This window comes from Actinia tenebrosa, unplaced genomic scaffold (genome assembly GCF_029948245.1).
Source record: "Actinia tenebrosa isolate PJP-AT-01 unplaced genomic scaffold, QUT_ActTen_1.0 PGA_scaffold8__29_contigs__length_14323225, whole genome shotgun sequence".
Taxonomy (NCBI): Eukaryota; Metazoa; Cnidaria; class Anthozoa; order Actiniaria; family Actiniidae; genus Actinia; species Actinia tenebrosa.
Genome location: NW_028292585.1, coordinates 11177055 through 11197601, shown reverse-complemented (window position 1 = coordinate 11197601; position 20547 = coordinate 11177055). Strand labels below are relative to the sequence as shown.

The 20547-nt window shown below is 41.4% G+C and overlaps 1 protein-coding gene across 1 annotated transcript; it reads right to left on the bottom strand.

Moving 5' to 3' along the window:
- Positions 1 to 223: 223 nt before the first annotated feature.
- On the bottom strand, positions 224 to 9129 carry LOC116305607 (polycystin-1-like protein 2). The gene is made up of 5 exons (XM_031715553.2): positions 8287 to 9129; positions 7616 to 7852; positions 6055 to 7326; positions 1776 to 1947; positions 224 to 1245 (listed from the first exon to the last, which is right to left on the bottom strand). The coding sequence occupies exons 1-5, from the start codon at positions 9127 to 9129 to the stop codon at positions 224 to 226; spliced, it is 3546 nt and encodes a 1181-aa protein (XP_031571413.2).
- Between the last annotated feature and the right edge of the window lie 11418 nt (positions 9130 to 20547).

Genomic DNA, 20547 nt, shown 5'->3' with positions numbered 1-20547 from the left:
GTCCTTTAGAAGCAATGATTTGAAGTATGTCTTGGCAAAATTTAAGATAACGAGATTCTTGAAGGTCATGTTAGCCCTCATTTCTGCACTGGAAAGGGCGTATGAAAAGTTAAGTATAGCTATAAAGATATTTACAAGAACGATGGTTATAATGAATCTCAGGAAGAAAATGTAGAGTGGTCCAAGAATTGGACTGATTTCATAAAGTTTCTTGAAGCCAAGATCACCTCCAAGAGACCCAGCCTGTAGTATTTCGAAAAAGGCGTTCTGCAACGATGAATAAGCCAACATGCTCTTGCCAAAAGCCACATGTGCAAGCATCGCAAAGGCCCCAATTGCTGTAAAAAATACCATGCTGAAAGATGTTAGTGGCTTTGAGGCTCTCTTCAGAGACATGAGCATGACCAAAACCTGGACGATTGAAGGAAACTATTTTCAAAGACTTGATTGTCAGAATAAATAGAATAAAACCAAAAAGATAGATCTCCAAATCAGAATAGAATACAAGGCCGTCGGTTGCCCATGTCTTGTAAGGGTTCTTACTAACATCTTGGACAAAATTACTTGCATAGTATTGAACGAATGATGTCATGATCATCGCCATGACGCACAATATTAACAAGAGCATTTCGAACCAATTCCAGATACTTTTGAAGTATCGCCATCGCTGCAAGTATAGTCGTTGTATTTCAAAAATGATAAGAATGGTTATGTAAATCAAAAGTGCAATTTTAGATATATACATTAGGACCTTTGATTTCGAGTCAGATGGTGGGTAAATTACCAAAGTTTTGATGTACATTGCTGTTGAAGCTTTACCATGAAGGTACTTTTCGTAAACGTATTTTGCGACGCATAGCAGACCACTTGCAGGCTCAAAAACAGTAAACTCAACGAAAACTGCCGAAGTTAGGTCATCCAACCATTTATGATCCATTAAGTTCTGAATGGTTTTCAAAGCAAAGCTAGAATTGTATCCAAGTTCAGCGATATATCCACCGTTGACATACGAATTTTCAATCATATGAAATGCCTTCTGTGAATCATCACTGTGGTATCGCCAGTGCTCGGGACAGATTGCATCCAGGTCTGATTTTGTTTTGTATGAACTAATATTTGAAATCGTTTTCCAGCCTTGCATGTAATATGGACCTCGATCTTCGTGCGTAAAGGAATAGGAAGGTAGGCAACGATTGAAGATTTTAGCGATACCAGGATACTGCTTATATGCTGAACACTTTTCAACTAATAAAAATAAGAAAGAAGCACAATGAAAGAAGACAACATTACAATTAAAGTTCTTAAGACACGGGCTAAGGGCAGCCTAAGTTTGCAAATACGATAGAAAACATAACATGTTTTCTAATGTTATAACATAACTTTTTTAACTAACAACATATCGTGCGCGCCATGTAAATTCTCGGTTGGAGTATTTTTAGAAACCGGATGTAGTTTAAATTTCGCCTTCCCCTACTCCAGTGGGTCATCAAATTGCGCGCGCGTTCTTTTTTAATTTTTAGTGATCAAAATAAATACCGGAAAGAGCGTGCAAACAATAATATTTTTAATTATATATAGTGTCGTTTTGTTTTTTACTGAAAACCTCTATAAATGAAAGCAAACAGGCCATATTTAATCCAGTTACCCGCTCTAGTATATGGTAAGGCAAAAAAAAAAAAAAAAAAAAAAGAAAAGAGATTGCAAATGACAAGAGCAAAAAATTCTCCTGTTTTCAGATTGATAAATAATGAAATGAGTCTATTATACAATCTTACCTGGTTTAACCCTAAGTTGTCGTAGCCTTGGCATTCCCACAAGAAACGCCTCTCGATTGCTGATGAAACCTTCCTCATAGTTAAAAGGCTGGTTGTTGTACCACTGTGTACCAAACAGTCCAGGAACAAGCACAACGCGGGTCCAATCCCAAAACTGTTTATGATGATAGACCTTTGAAAAAAATTCAAAATCGTTTATATAAACATATATATTTGTTTCATGGAGTTATGTCTTTTCTTGAATAACCGATTTCGAACTGCTTCTTTCAATTTTCTTTTTTTCTATTGGAATTTTCCATTTTGCCCTTTTTTATTTCTTTGCATTCTTGGATATCCATTTATTGGATAATGTCGTTGAATTGTTTTGGTATAAGGTAATCATATGGTTTCGAGTGCAATTGGGAATAAAATTGAAAAATTCGAAGAAAGCTTTTAGAAAACCCACAACCTCGAATTTATTCTAAATTACATAAGAAAACCATATGATTTAAAAAAATGAACATTAGAAAAAGGGAAATGGAATTTTTCCTGAAGACATAGCGAACATTTCGTGAAAAATTTTGAGCGCGCGCTCCATTACGTTATAATGGCCTCACGTAAGTAGCTCGCAATCTTCGACCAAAAAACCCCAGGTGGTGTGCGACACGGGTTCGCAAAGCATGATGGGTGAAAACGTAAAATGTGCTCATTTGTTTCTGACCGTCGTAGTGTACAGAGCTCCAGCTGCTTCTTCCGAAACTGAAAATTTACGGTATTTCTGATGTTATTTTCAAAAGTTAAAGATCTTGCAAATAACCCACCCCTCCATCTCCCAGTAAAAAAGAAAAGAAAAAGCTTAGCAAAGTTCTCCATGTTCAATAAAATACGTAAACTCGTACAAAAGTTTGAAAAGTTGAAAATTCACAGCTTCAGCTTATAAATGTCTTTGGCTATTTTTGAAATTATTATTATGAAAAAGAAAACAGTTTTAGAGTCTTTTAGATTTAAAGCTAACTAAGATAATACTGGCGTTTTGTGATAGTTCAACCAAATAACAATTGAAGAAATAGTTGAATGTAGTTTGATAACATCTAAGTTAAGTTAAATGTAGTTCCTGTACAGATTAGTTTCTCAAACCTTTTTGAAATTTTCAAACACTTTTTTTTACGAGTGCACTCTTCGAGTTGGTGCCCAAAGACAAATCCTATCAATTGAGACTCCTCATGGTTACATCGAGACATCAGACTTTTGAAAATTATACCTTTTTTGCTGTATAAAAGGCATAAATTCTAGTACGTATAGCAAAACATTACGACTAAAGTTTACTACTTTCTCGGCTTGCTTTTAGAAAAAGTGCGGTGTCAATCATTAGCTGTCACTTTTGACAGCTAGTTGTCCAATCAAACAGCTCGTCAAAGAGGTGAATCACGACTGCAAATGGGTTTCCACGTTTTTAAACATATAGTTTTGAAACTAGTAAGCGGCAAAAAAGTGTGTTTTTTGCAACGTTATAATAAAAAGAGTATTAATTTATCAAGTACATGATACTGCTGTGCATGTTTAAGGACTTCTTCTAGATTTTTGTTGGTTTCCAAGTCGTAATTTCGGGGGAAAAAATAGACGTTGTACGGTGATGTTGATGTGTGTGGCAGTACAAATACACTTGTATACGCTTCGAGTAAAACTAAAATATCAAAGAAACTAGAAGAGGTCGACGCGGGTCGACCGGAACTTTTCAATAGGTTATTCTTCACTACACTTATTCTTAGTCCATTCAAATCCTAAATTAAATGATTTCGACTACAAACAGAAAGGAGTTTTAGGAACTTCCGGTAGAAGAGAAACTAAGTGAAAAGTAAACAATCACTTTATAAACTTCCCACTTTCAAGCGAAGAAACAAAATATATTTTGTTTACTATTACTTCAAACTTCAATTATCAGTAGGAGAAGGCCTATCCTTTCCATGTCCTTGCAACAAGCTCTTAATGTTTAGTTTCGAAGAAATAGAGAGGCTTTTTTTTTCAGCAATAGGAATTTGGAAAATGCTTCAACCTCTTTTTTTTTTGCGCGACATTCGGGGGAAAAAAATCAGGGAATCTGATTGGACGATGAATGTCACGTGCACCGTATCGTACACCACCTGAAAAAACCCAAAATTTTTTGACATATTCTTCATCATAATTGTACCTTCACTATCGAAAAATAAAAAGCTTAGATATTTACTAGTGTTAGGTGGCTCCACTGGGTTTTATTTGCGCGATAACATTCAACTTCAAATCGCAAATACTCGGACGCAAACAATCCAATATTAAAAATTTTCTTTTGAGGTTTCAAAAGGAAAGATGAAATTTTCGAATGAACATGCTTTTACTGAAATCGGAATTAATATAAGATTGCTGTTAAGCGTTGGTGCGTTTACTTCATTGCCTATTTTCTCCATTTCTTTACGTGAATGTGATAAAAGAGGACAATAGCTCGATGAAAAATCAAATAAACAAGGGCTAAAGAGAATCGCCGTCCTGTACAGTTCTCGATGCGGATTAAAGTTTGAAAGCTTTAAAATGATTCAATGAAAATGAAATTTTGACATCTTGTTGCCTATATATTGCAGCCAATATTGACTAAATTTTAAAAAACTTCATGGAGTAGATTTGAATTTAGGAGCATGTTAATTAACATAACACAATAGTCCAAAAATACGGCTCATAGCCAAGTTAAGTCGACCTAATATTTTGAAATATCACATGGTACGATTTCTATACAATTTTTAACCATTATTCCAAAGTGATTTACCAACTTCTTTAGATAAAATTAGGAACTCAAAACTGAGAAAATAAACTACTTTTCCACCAAGTTAAGTACTAACATGTTTTGTTTTTGCAATTTTTTTCAGTATACTTTAAAACTTCAATATGAAATTTCAGGAAAATGCTCATACAGATTTTCTTCAAATTTTCTGTACCTTGAGCAAATTACTTATCCTCCAATAGCTCAAAAGCAATTTAAAAACCTAGGTCAAAAAATGGAGAAAATAGGCAATGAAGTAAACGCACCAACGCTTAAAAGCAATCTTATATTAATTCCGATTTCAGTAAAAACATGCTCATTCGAAAATTTTATCTTTCCTTTGAAACCTCTAAAGAAAATTTTTAGTATTGGATTGTTTGCGTCCGAGTATTTGCGATTTGAAGTTGCATGGTATCGCGCGGATAAAACCCAGTGGAGCCACCTTAATAGCAGCAGGATTAAGATTTGGAAAACTGAAATTTACACTGAATTTTCGTTTTTATACATTTGTGTTTCCTTGAAACATCATTACTACTGTTAGCAATCGGATATTTTTTTCAGGTAATTTCATTACTAAATTAATACAATTAGTTGCCGGCTTTTTAAGGGATTGCACAACCCAGGATTTCTGTTTTAGGAGGGGTTGCACCACCCAGTATTTCTGTTTTACGAACGGGCGTACCACCCAGTATTTCTTTTTTACGAGCGGGTGTACCACCCAGTATTTCTGTTTTACGAGCGGGTGTACCATCCAGTATTTCTGTTTTAGGAGGGGTTGCACCACCCAGTATTTCTGTTTTACGAACGGGCGTACCACCCAGTATTTCTGTTTTACGAGTGGGTGTACCACCCAGTATTTCTGTTTTACGAGCGGGTGTACCACCCAGTATTTCTGTTTTACGAGCGGGTGCACAACCCAGGATTTCTGTTTTAGGAGGGTTGCACAACCCAGGATTTCTGTTTTAGGAGGGGTTGCACCACCCAGTATTTCTGTTTTACGAGCGGGTGTACCACCCAGCATCTCTGTTTTAGGAGGGGTGCACCACCCAGTATTTCTATTTTAGGAGGGGTGCACCACCCAGTTTTTCTATTTTAGGAGGGTTGCACCACCCAGTATTTCTGTTTTAGGAGAGGGTGCACCACCCAGTATTTCTGTTTTAGGAGAGGGTGTACCACCCAGTATTTCTGTTTTAGGAGGGTTGCACCACCCAGGATTTCTGTTTTACGAACGGGTGTACCACCCAGTATTTCTGTTTTAGGAGGGTTGCACCACCCAGGATTTCTGTTTTAGGAGAGGGTGTACCACCCAGGATTTCTGTTTTAGGAGGGAGGTATTTCTGGTTTCTTTGGTTTGGATCTCATTTTGGGATAGCAGTGCCCTGAATTGAAAGCCCAGACGTTGTTCCATGGTTCAATAAAAAAATGAAAGTTGAAGTACTCTTACAAAGTACGTAATCAGCCGCTTCTTAAAAGTTTAAGTAATGGAAATATAATTGAACACCGAAGACTTACCTCATCAAATCCATGAAACACGTCTTTTACAGATTTTGTGAACAGGAATCTTGATTGATCTCTATTTCCGTAACATACAATCATGAAGAGGATAAATAGTACAATAAGGCGAAATAATTTACGTATAACTGTAAACATTTCTTCCGTTTGCTGATCATATAGTCTTGCCTTTTCTAACTCTTCGTCTTTAGGCTGCTCTATTGTATTAGGGTTCACTACTTTGGAGGCTTTTTTTCGATAGCGAATGTCATCTTCTTTTGGAGGCTTTGTCAAAATAGCAGATAACGTAATTGCAATGCAGACTACTTTGATTGGACTAGTGATAAATATGTCTTGGATTGATGACACTACCACAGAAGTTAACCAGTTGTTGGATGTCTCTTTTCCCCATTGCATGCTGTAAAATACTACAAAAGCAGCTGAGACCAATATGACACTACAACATAAAACCCAAGCTAGTGACACCATGAGCTTGCTTAAGTGGAAGCGCTTCTTTGTTTCTATTTCATCTTCATTGATCATGTTGCTGGCTTTTTTGAATAGCATCACGATTATTACATTTATCGGTATCGCTATTAAAGCACTTTGTACTCCAATTTTTATGGCATAAAGGTTCATCTGTATTGGGCCAATATTGAAATTATCACCACCGGTTTTGGAACCCAATTGATAGAACATAGCATTTGTTATCATAGTAGCAAATAGGATTGACATACAGCAAGCAAGGCGCTGAGACCTTGTAAAAGGGTTGTGAGGTGGACGTGTAAAAATCGACACCCACAGATGATCATTTGCAAACCCTCTCGCTGTACGCAATGCGAAAAAGTCTCGAAAACTGTTCCCATCGCTTTTATTGAAGGCCTTGGTTTCCGTGACTATACGTCCATCTCTTTTGTTAACTGCGAGCCATCTGTTGATAAAAAAGTGCTCTTTTTTAGTAGTTTCATTGTCGGTAATCATGACTTGGTGTGCGTACCAGCTCGGACTTGTCCCAGTATTATCATGCCAGATTTTTATTTTTATCAAGGTACCCAATGACTTATCCAGAAGCAGATTAAAGGTATTTATGCTCCCTCTCGCGAACAGTATTGCTTCATCATCGCTGCTGGTAGTGATGCAGATGGGTGCCGTACATCCATTTTCACCATAAATGACTATTCCAACATATGCTGTTGTGCCGCTTCCTCTCCAAATTCCTGTTTCAATCTGAATCTTGTAACTGTGCGGAGCTTCGTTTGCAATGCCTTGCATTTCAATTGTTCGGTTGACGTTCTGTTCAAGTACAAAAAAGAGTTTTTTGATTTCAAGTGTATGTTCTCAAAATGCACGGGGATTAAATTAAACAACTGATAATAAAACGCCTCATTGGCGTCGAACAGGGAACGTTTCTAAGTGGTCTGGAGTTTTCCAGTCTTTTAGTAAAAATGCACGATTAAAAATGTAGGAATATTTTTTTCTGGTACGTGATGTGACCGATTCTAGACAAGCTCGAACCCGTCTTGCAAAGGTTTTACTTGACTTGTATGTCATTTAGTTATCATCATGACAAGCGTAAAAATACCTTTCTTTCGTCAATCTTGTCATGTCTTCTAGTGATAAGTAATCCAGTAAGAAATAGCACCAACAGCACGCAAACTGTTATTAATATAGCAATGTTTTCACTATCGTCAAGGGATTGAAAAGCTTTGAAGACTCGGGAGAAGTCAATGGGATTGGGTGCCACGAAGAAGTGTCCTCCAAATGCCGTCAGATGATCGCAGAGGCAATGGACGCCATTACTTGTGAAATTGGAGCCAAGCTATTATAAAATGATAACATTATTACATGGCATGTAAGAATGATTTTTCCGATGTATGCTTTAACTTTATTGGAAGATGGACGTAAAGGACTACGGCAATCATTCAGGGGGCAAATTATAAGCTTATTACATTTATGACGTTGATTGATCTCATCGGCTAACCACAAGTGAATATAACAAAAGAGGAATAAAGACGGCACATCGATCACGACCGCCTATACCCATGAACCCATGAAAAAAGACAAAAACAAGGAACTATATATATTTCCGTAAGTTTTATTTTGTCCCCCCCCCCCCCCTTCCCCTACCCTGGCTAGATTGCCGCCGTATCGTCGAATTAGTCCATTCATTTCAAAGTCAACTTTGATCTGAAAGATTCAATACTTTTATAAGATTGCCCTCACTAATAAATTAATAAAAATGAATGTCCTTACTTTGCAGCCCTTTGTTGACCACTGCTGATTTTCAACATCCCAAAACATACAAGTCCCAGACGTTATGCGTAGTGTGTAGTTTATGTCAGTCAGATTATCAAACTCTGGCTCAACGTCTTTTTTGTAAGTTGGTACTGGCCTGGGTGGTGGTGGTTTCTTGTACTCTGCACAGGACCGTTTTTGCCTTTTCCCACCCACAATACAGGGCTCTTGAATAGACCTTCCAACTCGAATCACAGGATGTTCCGTTACATCTGTTAGTATTGTTTGGTTTCTAGTTCTGTTGTAGAAGGAAGGAAGGTAGCGGATTCCAAGATAATGCAAACCTGTGTGCCCTGAATCTTTGGCCGAAAAAGAAAATGTATAGGGGTCCAAAGAGCAGTTGGTGTACTTCTTCAGATTTAAGTCGTAAGAACAGGAACTGTACTCTGGAATTTGCCTTTTAAAGTTATAATCTTTCGAGGTAGGTTTCTCGTTGTATCTGATATACAGATCAAACTGGACGCTTCTTGCAGGCTTAACATTCACATTGATGCTAACATAAGGTGACGTCATCTTTATTTGGTGATATGTTAGAAAGTCTTTGTCTTCTGTGCTTGGTTTAACGAAAAACACCTCACTTCCAAACTCATTCCCTGTTAGGTTCTGTAACTCGTCACCATACTTTGGAATAAAGAGTTCTACTGGGACGGTTAGATTTAAAATTTTAAATTCTTCTCGTGTCCTATTTTCCTTGATGTTGTTCGTCTTGTTCATTTGATCGTAGACAGTATTGTTACATTTTTTGTGATTTGGTTTGTATTTAGTAGGATCGACTTCACTGTTCAAACTACTGTTATTCATGTTACTATTGGGATGTTGCGCATGCGTAATGCTTATTATTTTACTTAAAGATAAGGTGACGTCAACAACTGCAGATTTAATGCTGTTACTTGAATAGTGCCATGTAAGGGGATTTACTCTCCATAATATGATCTAAAAGAAGAAAAAACATACGTATGCATATATAAAAAAAAAACATGCATATATAATTTTTCGAAATTTCCTCTATGATTGTCACTGTCATCGTAAATTTGCGACTGCGACTGCGACTGCGACTGCGACTGCGACTGCGACTGCGACTGCGACTGCGACTGCGACTGCGACTGCGACTGCGACTGCGACTGCGACTGCGACTGCGACTGCGACTGCGACTGCGACTGCGACTGCGACTGCGACTGCGACTGCGACTGCGTACTTATATGTAAAATGGGCTATCAACACTTTATTAGGATGCCTTTTTCCTTACCTTTAAATCAAGCAAGTCGTAATTCTTTATCGTATGGCCAGCAAACATCACCTTATGTGACGGAAGTCGTACAATAGAATTGTGAAAATGAATAGTTTGGCTACTGAATGTTATCCTGTCACCTTTTAGAATGAGCATGGCCATGTAAGGGGCATCTATTGTTGATTGTTCTCCTGGTCCCAACACATCCGACATATACTGGGCTACTTCCTTGGTTATCTTCATTGCTTTTTTAATAATTTTTTCGGCCTGAATATATATAAAAAAATAAAAATAAAAAAACTTTATTTATTTAAAGTAGTAGTATAGGGAATGGGGGTTCCAGCGCAATCTCAACACGGGCAAGACCCGTGTCAAAAATCCACCTACGGACAATCCCCACTCCAAGTGTGGTTGGGGGCAACAGCGCAAATATGTTAGTCTATATATGGAGTGCGAAGATTGTAAAGAGTTTGTTTATGATTTCTGTGTAAAGTGCTTGAAACCCAAGTTTGTACCTACTAAACCAAATAAGTATATTTGTTGTGGTAAGAAAATGCAAATAGAAGACGACACGTCAGCACAGTGTTACGAGTGCGGTAAAAATATTCGTAATGCCGTGCCTTGTGCTACCAGGGAACAATATTATTCCAACGGAGGTCGTAAGAAGACGCCATACAAAAGAATAAAATACTTTAGGGACTGGATGAGTCATATCCAAGGTTATCGACCGGTATATTTAGACAACGAAGTAAAGAAGAAAATCATAGACCACTTAGAAGAGCCAACCCCACAAAGTCTACGAAAGACATTGAAAAAATTAAAACTAGGGAAATATTACAAAGCTATTCCCTATCTTTTGTCTGAAATTACCGGTAGGCGTATTCCTCATGTCCCAGATATGCAAAGGGCCGAGTGGTTATTCTGTCGGCTGGATAAGGATATTCCTTATTACCCTGACGTAATCTATGAAATATTTTACAAAATTGACCCCAACCACCCCCTGTTAGGATGGATTCCAAGAAGATAGTGGACGATTACGTCATATGTTTTCAGCCAATCAAAACCTTCACAATTTTCCTTCACATTTGTGAAAACGTTTCACATTTGTGAAATAGATTTGTGAAACTAATCTGCATATTTTCTAGACTGACGTTCGATATGTAAATAGAATCCCGTCACGCTCTTTTCGAAGCAGATGTTTACTGAGCAAGCTTTCTTTGAAGCTCTTCTTTTGCCTCCTGGTAGATCTTTTTGCGAGATTCCTCGGAAAGATCTCTTACGACTGTTTTTTTATTCCTTATGTCCGTCTTTAATTTCTCGTACTTTTCCTCTTCGGCTAAGATAAGCGAGAATTCTACGTCGTCTATCTTTCTGTCACGCAAAGCCTTTGAGACAAGGTCAGTGATGGTATTTACTTTAGCCCTAGACAGAGCTATTGTCGTGTCATGCTTGGATATTTTCGTGGATAGCTTTTTCATAATACCCGTAGCAACAGCCGAAATGATACCACAAGCTGCCCCAACGCCGGCCAAAGGAACTCCAACGATTATTCCCGGCCCAGTAAGCGAAGTAGCAACGCCAGAGCCTGTTAACGCCACGGACATGGAGCCGGAAGTTATCGCGATTTTATGTAATATGCTTCGGGCTCTAGCATACTTTTTCCTGACCTCCTCATAGTGCTTCGTTTGACCCTCTAAGTAAGCGAGGATTAGATTTGCCTTATTCAAGCGGAAGTTCTCGGCATTCAATTCATTGGGTTTTGTAGGTAAATCAGGATAGAGTGGAGGTGCTGATGGTATAACATCCATTATATATACTAATGTACGACGCTTTTGGAAATAACGTAGAGGAGCAGCCACATCACGATAATCGAGATTACTGGAATTGGAGAGCATTTAGGAAGATGTTTCCGCACGCGGATGCTAGTAAGTTCGAAAGAAGGCCCGATGGTATTTACTATAACGGCTCCAGAATGTACAGTAATGAGGATTTGAAACCTACGCTGGTTAATCAGATAGACGATCAACTGAAGAATTCTGGTTATGTTGAACATAAGCCTAAGCCAACATATGTTGAACATAAGCCCGCGCAAGGTTGGTCAAAGGAATTATTGCTTGGTACCAGTACTTATCCGATACCCGCAGTTTCATTTGATAAACACCCAAGCTTGGACCTAACGCTGAACATGCGGATTTCTAACAAGCATTCCTTTCCGTTAAAGGTGCGGGATATCTTCAAAGACGTACCCATTATTCATACCACCGCTAAGGAATCTCATGAATGGTTAAGTGGTCCTAACATGCGTTATTGGCCGCAGCAACTAAACTTTGCAGTTTGGTGTGCCACTAGCGGCTGTGGTGTAAGCGCAAGCTTGATGAAGAATTCAATATTTATGTTTCATTTTCACTTCACGGTTAGAAGAATACTGCATGAAATGGGTGTTATTGCGCTGCCGGGAGATGCCACGTTTTATCCAAGAGATAATAAATACAGCGTGCCGGCTTATGACAGACTTTGTAAGGAGTTTGACGTTGTAGGGAAGGATTTCCGATGCACTACCGGTGCTAACAATGGTCTAGGGCACATTTGGGCTTATTGGGGGATTGGTGGGCATGTGCTAAGCGATAAAGAAGTTCATGCATTGCGGCTACGGTGGAACACGGGATATCACAAAGAAACTCACGACAGTAGCACCTTCTTTGAACCAAATGCTAAGACCACTAAGGAAGTCAGAGACGGACCTCTGTTCAAAGACGAGGGTGGTAAGTATGCAGGGGCCAATCCACTGATTATTAAGATTACCAACGACGAGCAAACGAAGCAATATCTTAACTTTATACCCCCAGAAGGTAAAGGGTTAACCAAAGCCGGTCTTGCCCGTTTGAACCGCAGCATAGAAGCTTACGTGTATTCCATCCTTGGAGCCCAAGTAAACACCCGATCAAGTATAGTGGGAAATACCGGCGCCGCAGAAGAGACGCGAGCCGAAGCCTTGATCTTATTCGAAAGTTCAATCTTGGAGGGTGACATTAGCAAGGGCGTACAGCGTTACCAACTAGCTATACAAAATTCTAAGGCCCGACTGGACTATGCAGTAGCCCCGGGTTGTTGGTTAATGCCTAGTAATTTATCTATAAATACTGGTTCTGTAGTAGGATACAACAACAAACTTCAACGAGCTACTAAGGATATGAAGTTTGGGGTGAACGACGTGAACTCTGACACTCTTAGGAACATTCCCCATTTCGTGGAGAAGTCAAAAAAGTCGCATGAAACGAAGCTACCCGTAGTTAAGAAACCATCAAAGAAGGCCCTGCCTGCGATACCTGAGGAATATGACCATAACTTACTAAAGGTCGGCTTAACCGCTGCAAGCATTGGTCTGAGCTATTATATATGGCGATGAACAACCCCTACGTAGCTGGGGTAGATTGTGTTTATACGACTTACACAGGCGAGAAAAAATACACCCAGGCGGCTTGGGTTGATGTCACGGGTATGTCCGTGAATTTAAACTACTCAGGAAAAAAATTGATATTATGCAGCATTTCTTTTGGGGCCGTTAGCAGCGCGAATGTAGGATTTCGTTTCTGTGACGACAACGGAGTATTACAGCCCATGCGCGTGAAGACAAACGACAGGGAGCCCACGCATTTCTCAGTAGAGCCGCCAACGAATAGCTCTGAGAATCTTTCCGTTTGGACTTTCCACATGGTTGCTGATTGCCACGGGAAGGTAAAGCTGCAGATAAGAGTAGATGACACCGCGAGTGTTTGTATGAATAGCATACATGACCAAAGGAATTACGTCTATAACCACATGACCATCAGCACTTTGACGGTGGTTAGTCTTTAGGAGGATCTTTGATCCTTGAAGTATATGAACCCACACGTGAAGGAAACTTATTACACCCATCTCGTAGATGAAGAGGAATATGACGACATCGCTTGGCATGACGTTGGAATGTGGGTTGAGGTTGGGGGCACTGCATTGGTCATTTGCACTATTAGCGTTAATACAAATAAGCATGCAAATGTGGGGTTTAGACTTATCGATGAGAATAATAAGCCCCTGCTTCCTTATCGAACTTCAACGAACACCAGGAAAGTTACCCATTTTTCGATGGAGCCCTACACTAGGTCCTCTGAAGACCTAACGCCAGTGACTTTTCATATGCTAGCCAATTGTAAATATGCTAAGCTACAAGTCACTTCTGATGACGGTGAGTTTAGGATAAATCGCGTGGGTATCTGGCCTATTAATAGTGCAGCCTGGAATCATAGACCCATTTCTACCATGAGTGTGTTGCCGTTGGTTCCAAATTACCAGGGTGGTGCTAATACTGTCTTTCATTATCCTCAAAGCAGGGCACCGCCCGATGAGAAGATCAAGCCTTCATCTTCTTCAGGAGGACCACCCCAATAGCGACGACCAAGATCCAGATGTTATTCCCTACAAACTTTAACAGTTCGCCGCCGGCCCTAAGTGCCAAGGAAACAACTGAACCCAGCAGCCCAGGAAGACCGGCTGCCATCTTTTTTCCCAAGTCCGTTAGTCCATTGCCTAATTTCTTTACGCCTGCACCTGTAGCCTTAAGCGCGGATAGGATAACTCCTACTACGCTTGAAATAGCGACCGCAAATGCCAGCGGAATGCCATACTTCAAAAGGGCTCTTTTTACCTTTTCCTTGGTGGTAAGCCCCAATTCTCTTTCCAGGTTGTCCTTTTGCGCTTGTAATTCCGCGACTCTTTCCTGAAGGGCTTCTAATTCCCTTTGTGCTGCCTCCCTTTCCTCTTCGGGACGAGTTTGGTCATTAATTATTTCCTGCTGCCGCTCTATTTGCCCCTCCAGGTCTTCGATGGCCTGATCTCTTTGCCGGATTTGCTCCTCTTTAGTGTTGATTTCGGCAACCAACTGCCGCCGTTCCTCCAAAGAACCAGCTATGGTGGTTCGTAAGTTCTTAGCTTCCTCCTTGCTTATATCCAGGTCTTGCAGGGCGAGATTGAATGCCCTTTGGACGCTGTCTTTTTCGCGAAGAGAAATGTCTCTTTGTTCTCTAAGTTCTAATATGCGTTGATTCTTGTCGTCAAGTTCTCTCTTTTGAGCATCAAGGAGTAGTCGGTTTTGTCTCATGTAATCTGCTTCCCTTTCCTCCATCGCTTGCTTTAGCTCTTCTACTTCCCTTATCGCCTCAAGACCTTTTTGTTGCCGCTGCATTATGGTCTTGAACTTTTCAAAGGCTTCGCTGGTGTTTTCATCGTTTTCTCTTAGTCTTTCCACCAAATTAGGTCTTCCTAATGCGTCTTTGATTTATTTTGGGAGATTACTGGTGAGCCTGTCGGAGTCTCTCCTTTGGTAGAGATTATACCACTTATCCCTTCCTTGATACTGGATTTGAATTTGCCCCTTATCTCCGGTTTGGAAATTAAGGCGGGTCAAGTCCACATTTGGAAATTTCTCCCTTACGTCGTCTAAAAGCCCCCTTAGCATTTCAGTTCTTAGGTCCGTGGAATCCAAGTTTTGCAATTCTAAATATTCTGGAATAGATCTCCCTGGGTTCCTTGATTGCCACTTATCCTCTAAGGAACGCCAGGCCTCGCGGGCCCTACTTCCGAACCTATTTCGAAGCCTATCCCAAATATACTCGCGGGACACGTTGTCATTTGGGATTAACGTATCGTATTCTTCGTCGTTAATATCGACTTGGCCTTCTTCGGTGGTGGGGTCAAAATCCGTTCCTTCTACTTCCATTATATATGATAAGCTCAAAGTTAAACCCCAACATATTACCTAAGCAGGTTGGCGGACTGAAAGCAGAACGCACCTTTCACCGGGTCACCTTTACCCCCAGCAGCGCTAAGCCAGGGGAAACCCTGTACGTAGGCGTGCCCCGCCTAACGGATAACCTAGTGTTGGTTCCTGGCACCCTGGCGCTAAGGTTTGACCTAGCAATACAACCAAACACTGCGGACGTGCGTTACGTCGTCAATAACGTGGGTAGAAACCTCGTTTCCAAAATACGCGTAAAGTTCGCCGGGGAATCCTTGCTGGACTTGAACAGGTATGATTTGTATACCACGTACAAAGACTTATGGTTGACTGCATTTGACCGCGCGCAAAGGATAGAGCAGGGAATCGCCAGTGATGCCATACGCAAGGTAAGAAGCGCAACCTCTGGCGCCTCAGGAGAAGACGAAATAAAGACGGCTTATGGTACTAAGCATGTAGTTCCATTAGATTTCGAAGTTATCACGAACCACGGTGCATACTACCCAAGGCAGCTAAGCGAACTACAGTTCGAAGTAACCCTAGCAGACACTACGAACATCCTACAGGGAAAGGACGTAAGTTCAGCAGCCGTCCACCCATACTCCGTTACTAACTTAGAGCTGCAGTACGAAACGGTATACAGCGAAGATTTAGCACGTAGCGCCGGTATGGAATACAGCGCCGGGAAGGCTTTCCTTTACGATCACGTCGTGATGTACAAGACGTTCAGCTTTACAAACAACGTCGAAGAGGTCATCAACCAAAGCATTAACCTTCCCAGGCGCAGCCTCACAGGGATAATGTTGCTGTTCGCAAAGACATACACGGCAGGATTGCGTGACTCCGAGGCATTCTTTAATCCTAACATCACTAACGTAGGCGTTAGCATTAACGGAGTGCCTAATAAGGTTTACTCACAAGGGATAAAGCCCGCGGATATGTACCGGGAAGTCGCACGTAAGTTTGGCGACCAAATTAGCCCCGAGGAATTCTTTAAGGATAAGTATGCGCTGTGGATCGACATGCGCACGACGAACGACGAAGACCTACATGGACAGGGATTGCGGCTGGTAAATACCCAGGACGGCATTACGTTGGAGATCAAGCGCACCAAACATGCCAGCGACACTACTAAGATCAACGCGTATATCTTCGTAGTCTCAGACGCGCAACTGAGCGTAGAAATGAATCAGCTAAAGAGCGTTGCCTACTAGGCTCGCGAAAGGATAAAAAATATCCCTTACGTATAATATGCTCCGCGTATTCGAAAACAATGAAACTAAACTGCAATGCATAGTGCAAGGCGATGAGCTGTACTTTAAAGCAAAGGAGGTAGCAAAGGCATTAGGTTATGCAGACACCAAAGATGCTATTAAAGCCCACGTGCGGGACAAGCATAAGAAGAGACTTAACGAGTTGGAGGTGAATCGCCTCCCTTCTGGTTTACACCCGCAATCCCTGTATGTGACGGAGGCTGGTTTGTATCAATTGATATTCAGCTCCAAACTGCCAACGGCAGAGTCGTTCCAAGATTGGGTCTTTGAAGACGTTCTACCTACATTAAGGAAGAAGGGGAAATACTCGTTGGATAGTCCAAATAAGTTGATCATCAAAATCGAGACTGAGTTCGACTTACAGAAGAAGGTCATCGATAAGATACGCCGGTTTTACCCTACGCTGATATTAGCACCTGGACTCGGGGAATTGCAAGATACCAGCAGTAAAAGGATAAAGTGCTGGCAAAAGGGCTACCAGGCAGGTCAACCCGACATCCTAATTCTTAACTCCCATAAGAAATACAATGGGTTCTGTCTGGAACTGAAGACGCCAAAGGGTAACGGCGTATTGTCCGACAAACAAAAAGCGGTATTGGCGCAATATGAAATGAATGGATACTTAACGATGGTAAGCAACGATTACGATCTGATCTGCAGGGAAATCGACCGTTACGTCGACGGCATTCGCATACCTTGCCCTTGGTGTGTTAAGGCTTTCAAATCGCATGAGAACTTACGAACGCACCAAAAGATATTTCATAGATATAATGATTCTTGAACAAACTCACTGGCGCGACTTGCTACATGGCATTTCATATGAAATAAAAAATTACGTCGTCTTCGAGGACATTAACCGTTTAAGGTTAGTCCTCTTAGACGGCAGCCAAGAGTACAGTTTATGGGCCCCCGACTGCGTCCGGTACGTACTGCAAGGTGAAGAATATACACACATACGTACCTATGGTAAGGTTAACGGCCGATGGAAGTTTGACATCGAACGTCGCCCGGAAGCTAATCCTCTGTGTGATTAGAAGTCATCCTCATGGGCGGTTAAGTATTGGTCTGCTACGGCGGACCTCATTTTTTTTGTTATTTGGTAAGCGGATACGGTAATCAAGGCTCCTCCTATGAATGCTGCGATTTGAGGAATCATATATCTTTCTCATTTTTCCAAGCCTTTCGTATCGCCAGGTAATGGTCTAAAGGCTTGGGTCCGTCGTACAGGCAACACCAAATATGTTGACCGCTGCGTTGACAGCCACATTTATCGCAGATGCCGTCCCAGTGTTCTCGGTTCTCCCATTTTACTCCTTCGTAGTCGTCAAAGCATACGAAATCTTGGTCTATTTCCTTCTTACGTCGCGTGAGCGCCCGGCTGGTTTCAAGGGGGCAACATCGCCCTGCTAAATCGCCGTGGGTTTCACAGACGACTTCTTCAAGGTGGTAACGCCGGCAGCGGTACTTATGCCAGTTTTCTTCGAAGAGGGGTTCATCGCATCGGCGGCAATGACCTTTAAGGCAGACTCTATGCTCGCGGTGATATCGTAGGGCCTGTACTGTGGACAGTTCCTTACCGCAGTCACCGCAAACAGTGCTGATGGTCTTCTGACAGACTTTCTTGGAAAGATGGTATTGCAGTCGCTGCTTGCTACTAAAAGCTCTATCACATTGCACGCACTTCATTATATATACCTTATTTTTTATTGTTAAATTGTTAAACCCTGTAAGAGGGTTTTAGGATAGGGTCTATTATTTCTTGTTAAATTGTTAAACCCTGTAAGAGGGTTTTAGGATAGGGTCTATTATTTCTTGTTATTTTGTTAAGCCCCCATTAAAAGATGAGGTATCATTCTTTCTCATCGTTGAAACCAGCAAAAAGATAATCATGTTAACCATTCTTCGATTACGATGATTTAACAAAATAACAATAAAAAATAGGTCCTTACTTGAGACCTCTTTGCAGCATTTAACAAAATAACAATAAAAAAGAAAGACCTATGCTAATTCCCCTTGCCGGGGCTTAGTAAGATCTTCTTTGCGACCTCTTACTCTTCTCGAGCGTCGTCTAAAGTCCTTTGTGCTTTAGTATCCGCGGGACACCAATGTCCAACGAAGTCTTCTTCAGAGAATACCTTATTACAGTGACGGCAGGTGTATTTTTTACACGGTTTGGGTATCGGTGTTTTGGGAGGGATTATGCAGTCAGCAGGTAGTTCGCACGTAATGCAGTCCATATATCTATGGGGGATATCGAATGAAGTCCTTAATGGACTCCTTAGCCCAGCCCGCCATTGTCAAAAGCGCGCCAAACCGTTCTGCACGCTTCAGACCACACATTTCATCGTACAATTCCTGTACGCGCTCTTTTAACCGGTCTATCTCCTCCCTTTGCATTTCTATGGTGTCTTTTTTATCCTTTGCGTCGCCGGCGATCCTTCTTACTGCTTCCACTGGTTCCATCTATATATAAATGGGGTTCATTAGATATAAATGAACCCGAATCACATACCTTGTAATGCTCTGATAGTAGGACCCACCGGCTGTGGAAAGACCCAGTTCATCGTGGAGCAGCTATTAGGACCCTTTAGATACCGCTTTGACTATATAGTGCTATTATGCCCCACCTACGTGAATAACCGCACCTGGACGGGTATAGGAGTGAAAGATGACGACTTCTTCGTAGATATCTTAGATCCTAACGAGTTATCCAGCCATTTGAAGTTCTGGCACAAGCAATTCCCTAAAGATACACAGACGCTCCTCATATTGGATGACATTGCCTGTGGGGACGACGTAAAAAGGCGCACCTCCGAATTAGTGAAGCTCGCCTTTAGCGGCAGACATGACAACATTAGCGTTTGGTTGCTTTCCCAGCAGCTTACCAGCGTCTCTAAGCCCTTTAGGGAAAACATAGGCTCTCTCGTAGTATTTTATACTCCGAGCAAGTCTGACCTGGAAACCATTTTAAGCGACTACGGCGGTGAGATAAGCAAGGAACAGCTGCACGAATACATGCGGCATTTAAAAACGCACCAACATTCCAAAATGATCTTCTCTTTGAGGTTTCCGTATGACGTTAACATATATGGACATTGAGCAGCTCATAGATGAAGTCCCCACACAGTTAGATGAAAGTAACCTCAAGGAACAACTTAACATCCTTGTGTCTTCGGGGAAGTGTAAAGAAATGATAGGTAAGGAACTTACCCATGAGCAGGTTAATAAGTTGTCGGAAGAGGAGGTTAAGAAGTTCCATAAGAGGTATGAGGCTGCCCTTGCAAGTAAGACCACGGACGCCGTAGCAGACTCCGCTATCCGACTTGCAACTAAATTACTTGGACTTGCGCTGCCCATAGACGACGTGGAGCAACTGCGGAAGGACATAAGAGATGACTATGTCATCGCCCAAGAACTTAAGATAACCTGCGGGTGGTTGTCTTTGAAGTGCGGTAAGTTAATGGCAGTCGCCTCTGCGGCACTTCACGTAGCTCAGCACGTCGACTTGAAGGAGGTACTAGGTTCCTTCGGAACATCTTGGAAGGACTTCAAGAAGGACAGAGAAGTCGAAAAGGTCTTCCAGGCGGCACTTGCTGAGGTACCTGATCAAGTCGCCTCAAGTACCTAGTCAAGTCGTTGTCAAGTCACCTCAAGTACTTGAGGTGACTTGACAACGACTTGACTAGGTACTTGAGGCGACTTGATCAGGTACCTCAGCAAGTGCCGCCTGGAAGACCTTTTCGACTTCTCTGTCCTTCTTGAAGTCCTTCCAAGATGTTCCGAAGGAACCTAGTACCTCCTTCAAGTCGACGTGCTGAGCTACGTGAAGTGCCGCAGAGGCGACTGCCATTAACTTACCGCACTTCAAAGACAACCACCCGCAGGTTATCTTAAGTTCTTGGGCGATGACATAGTCATCTCTTATGTCCTTCCGCAGTTGCTCCACG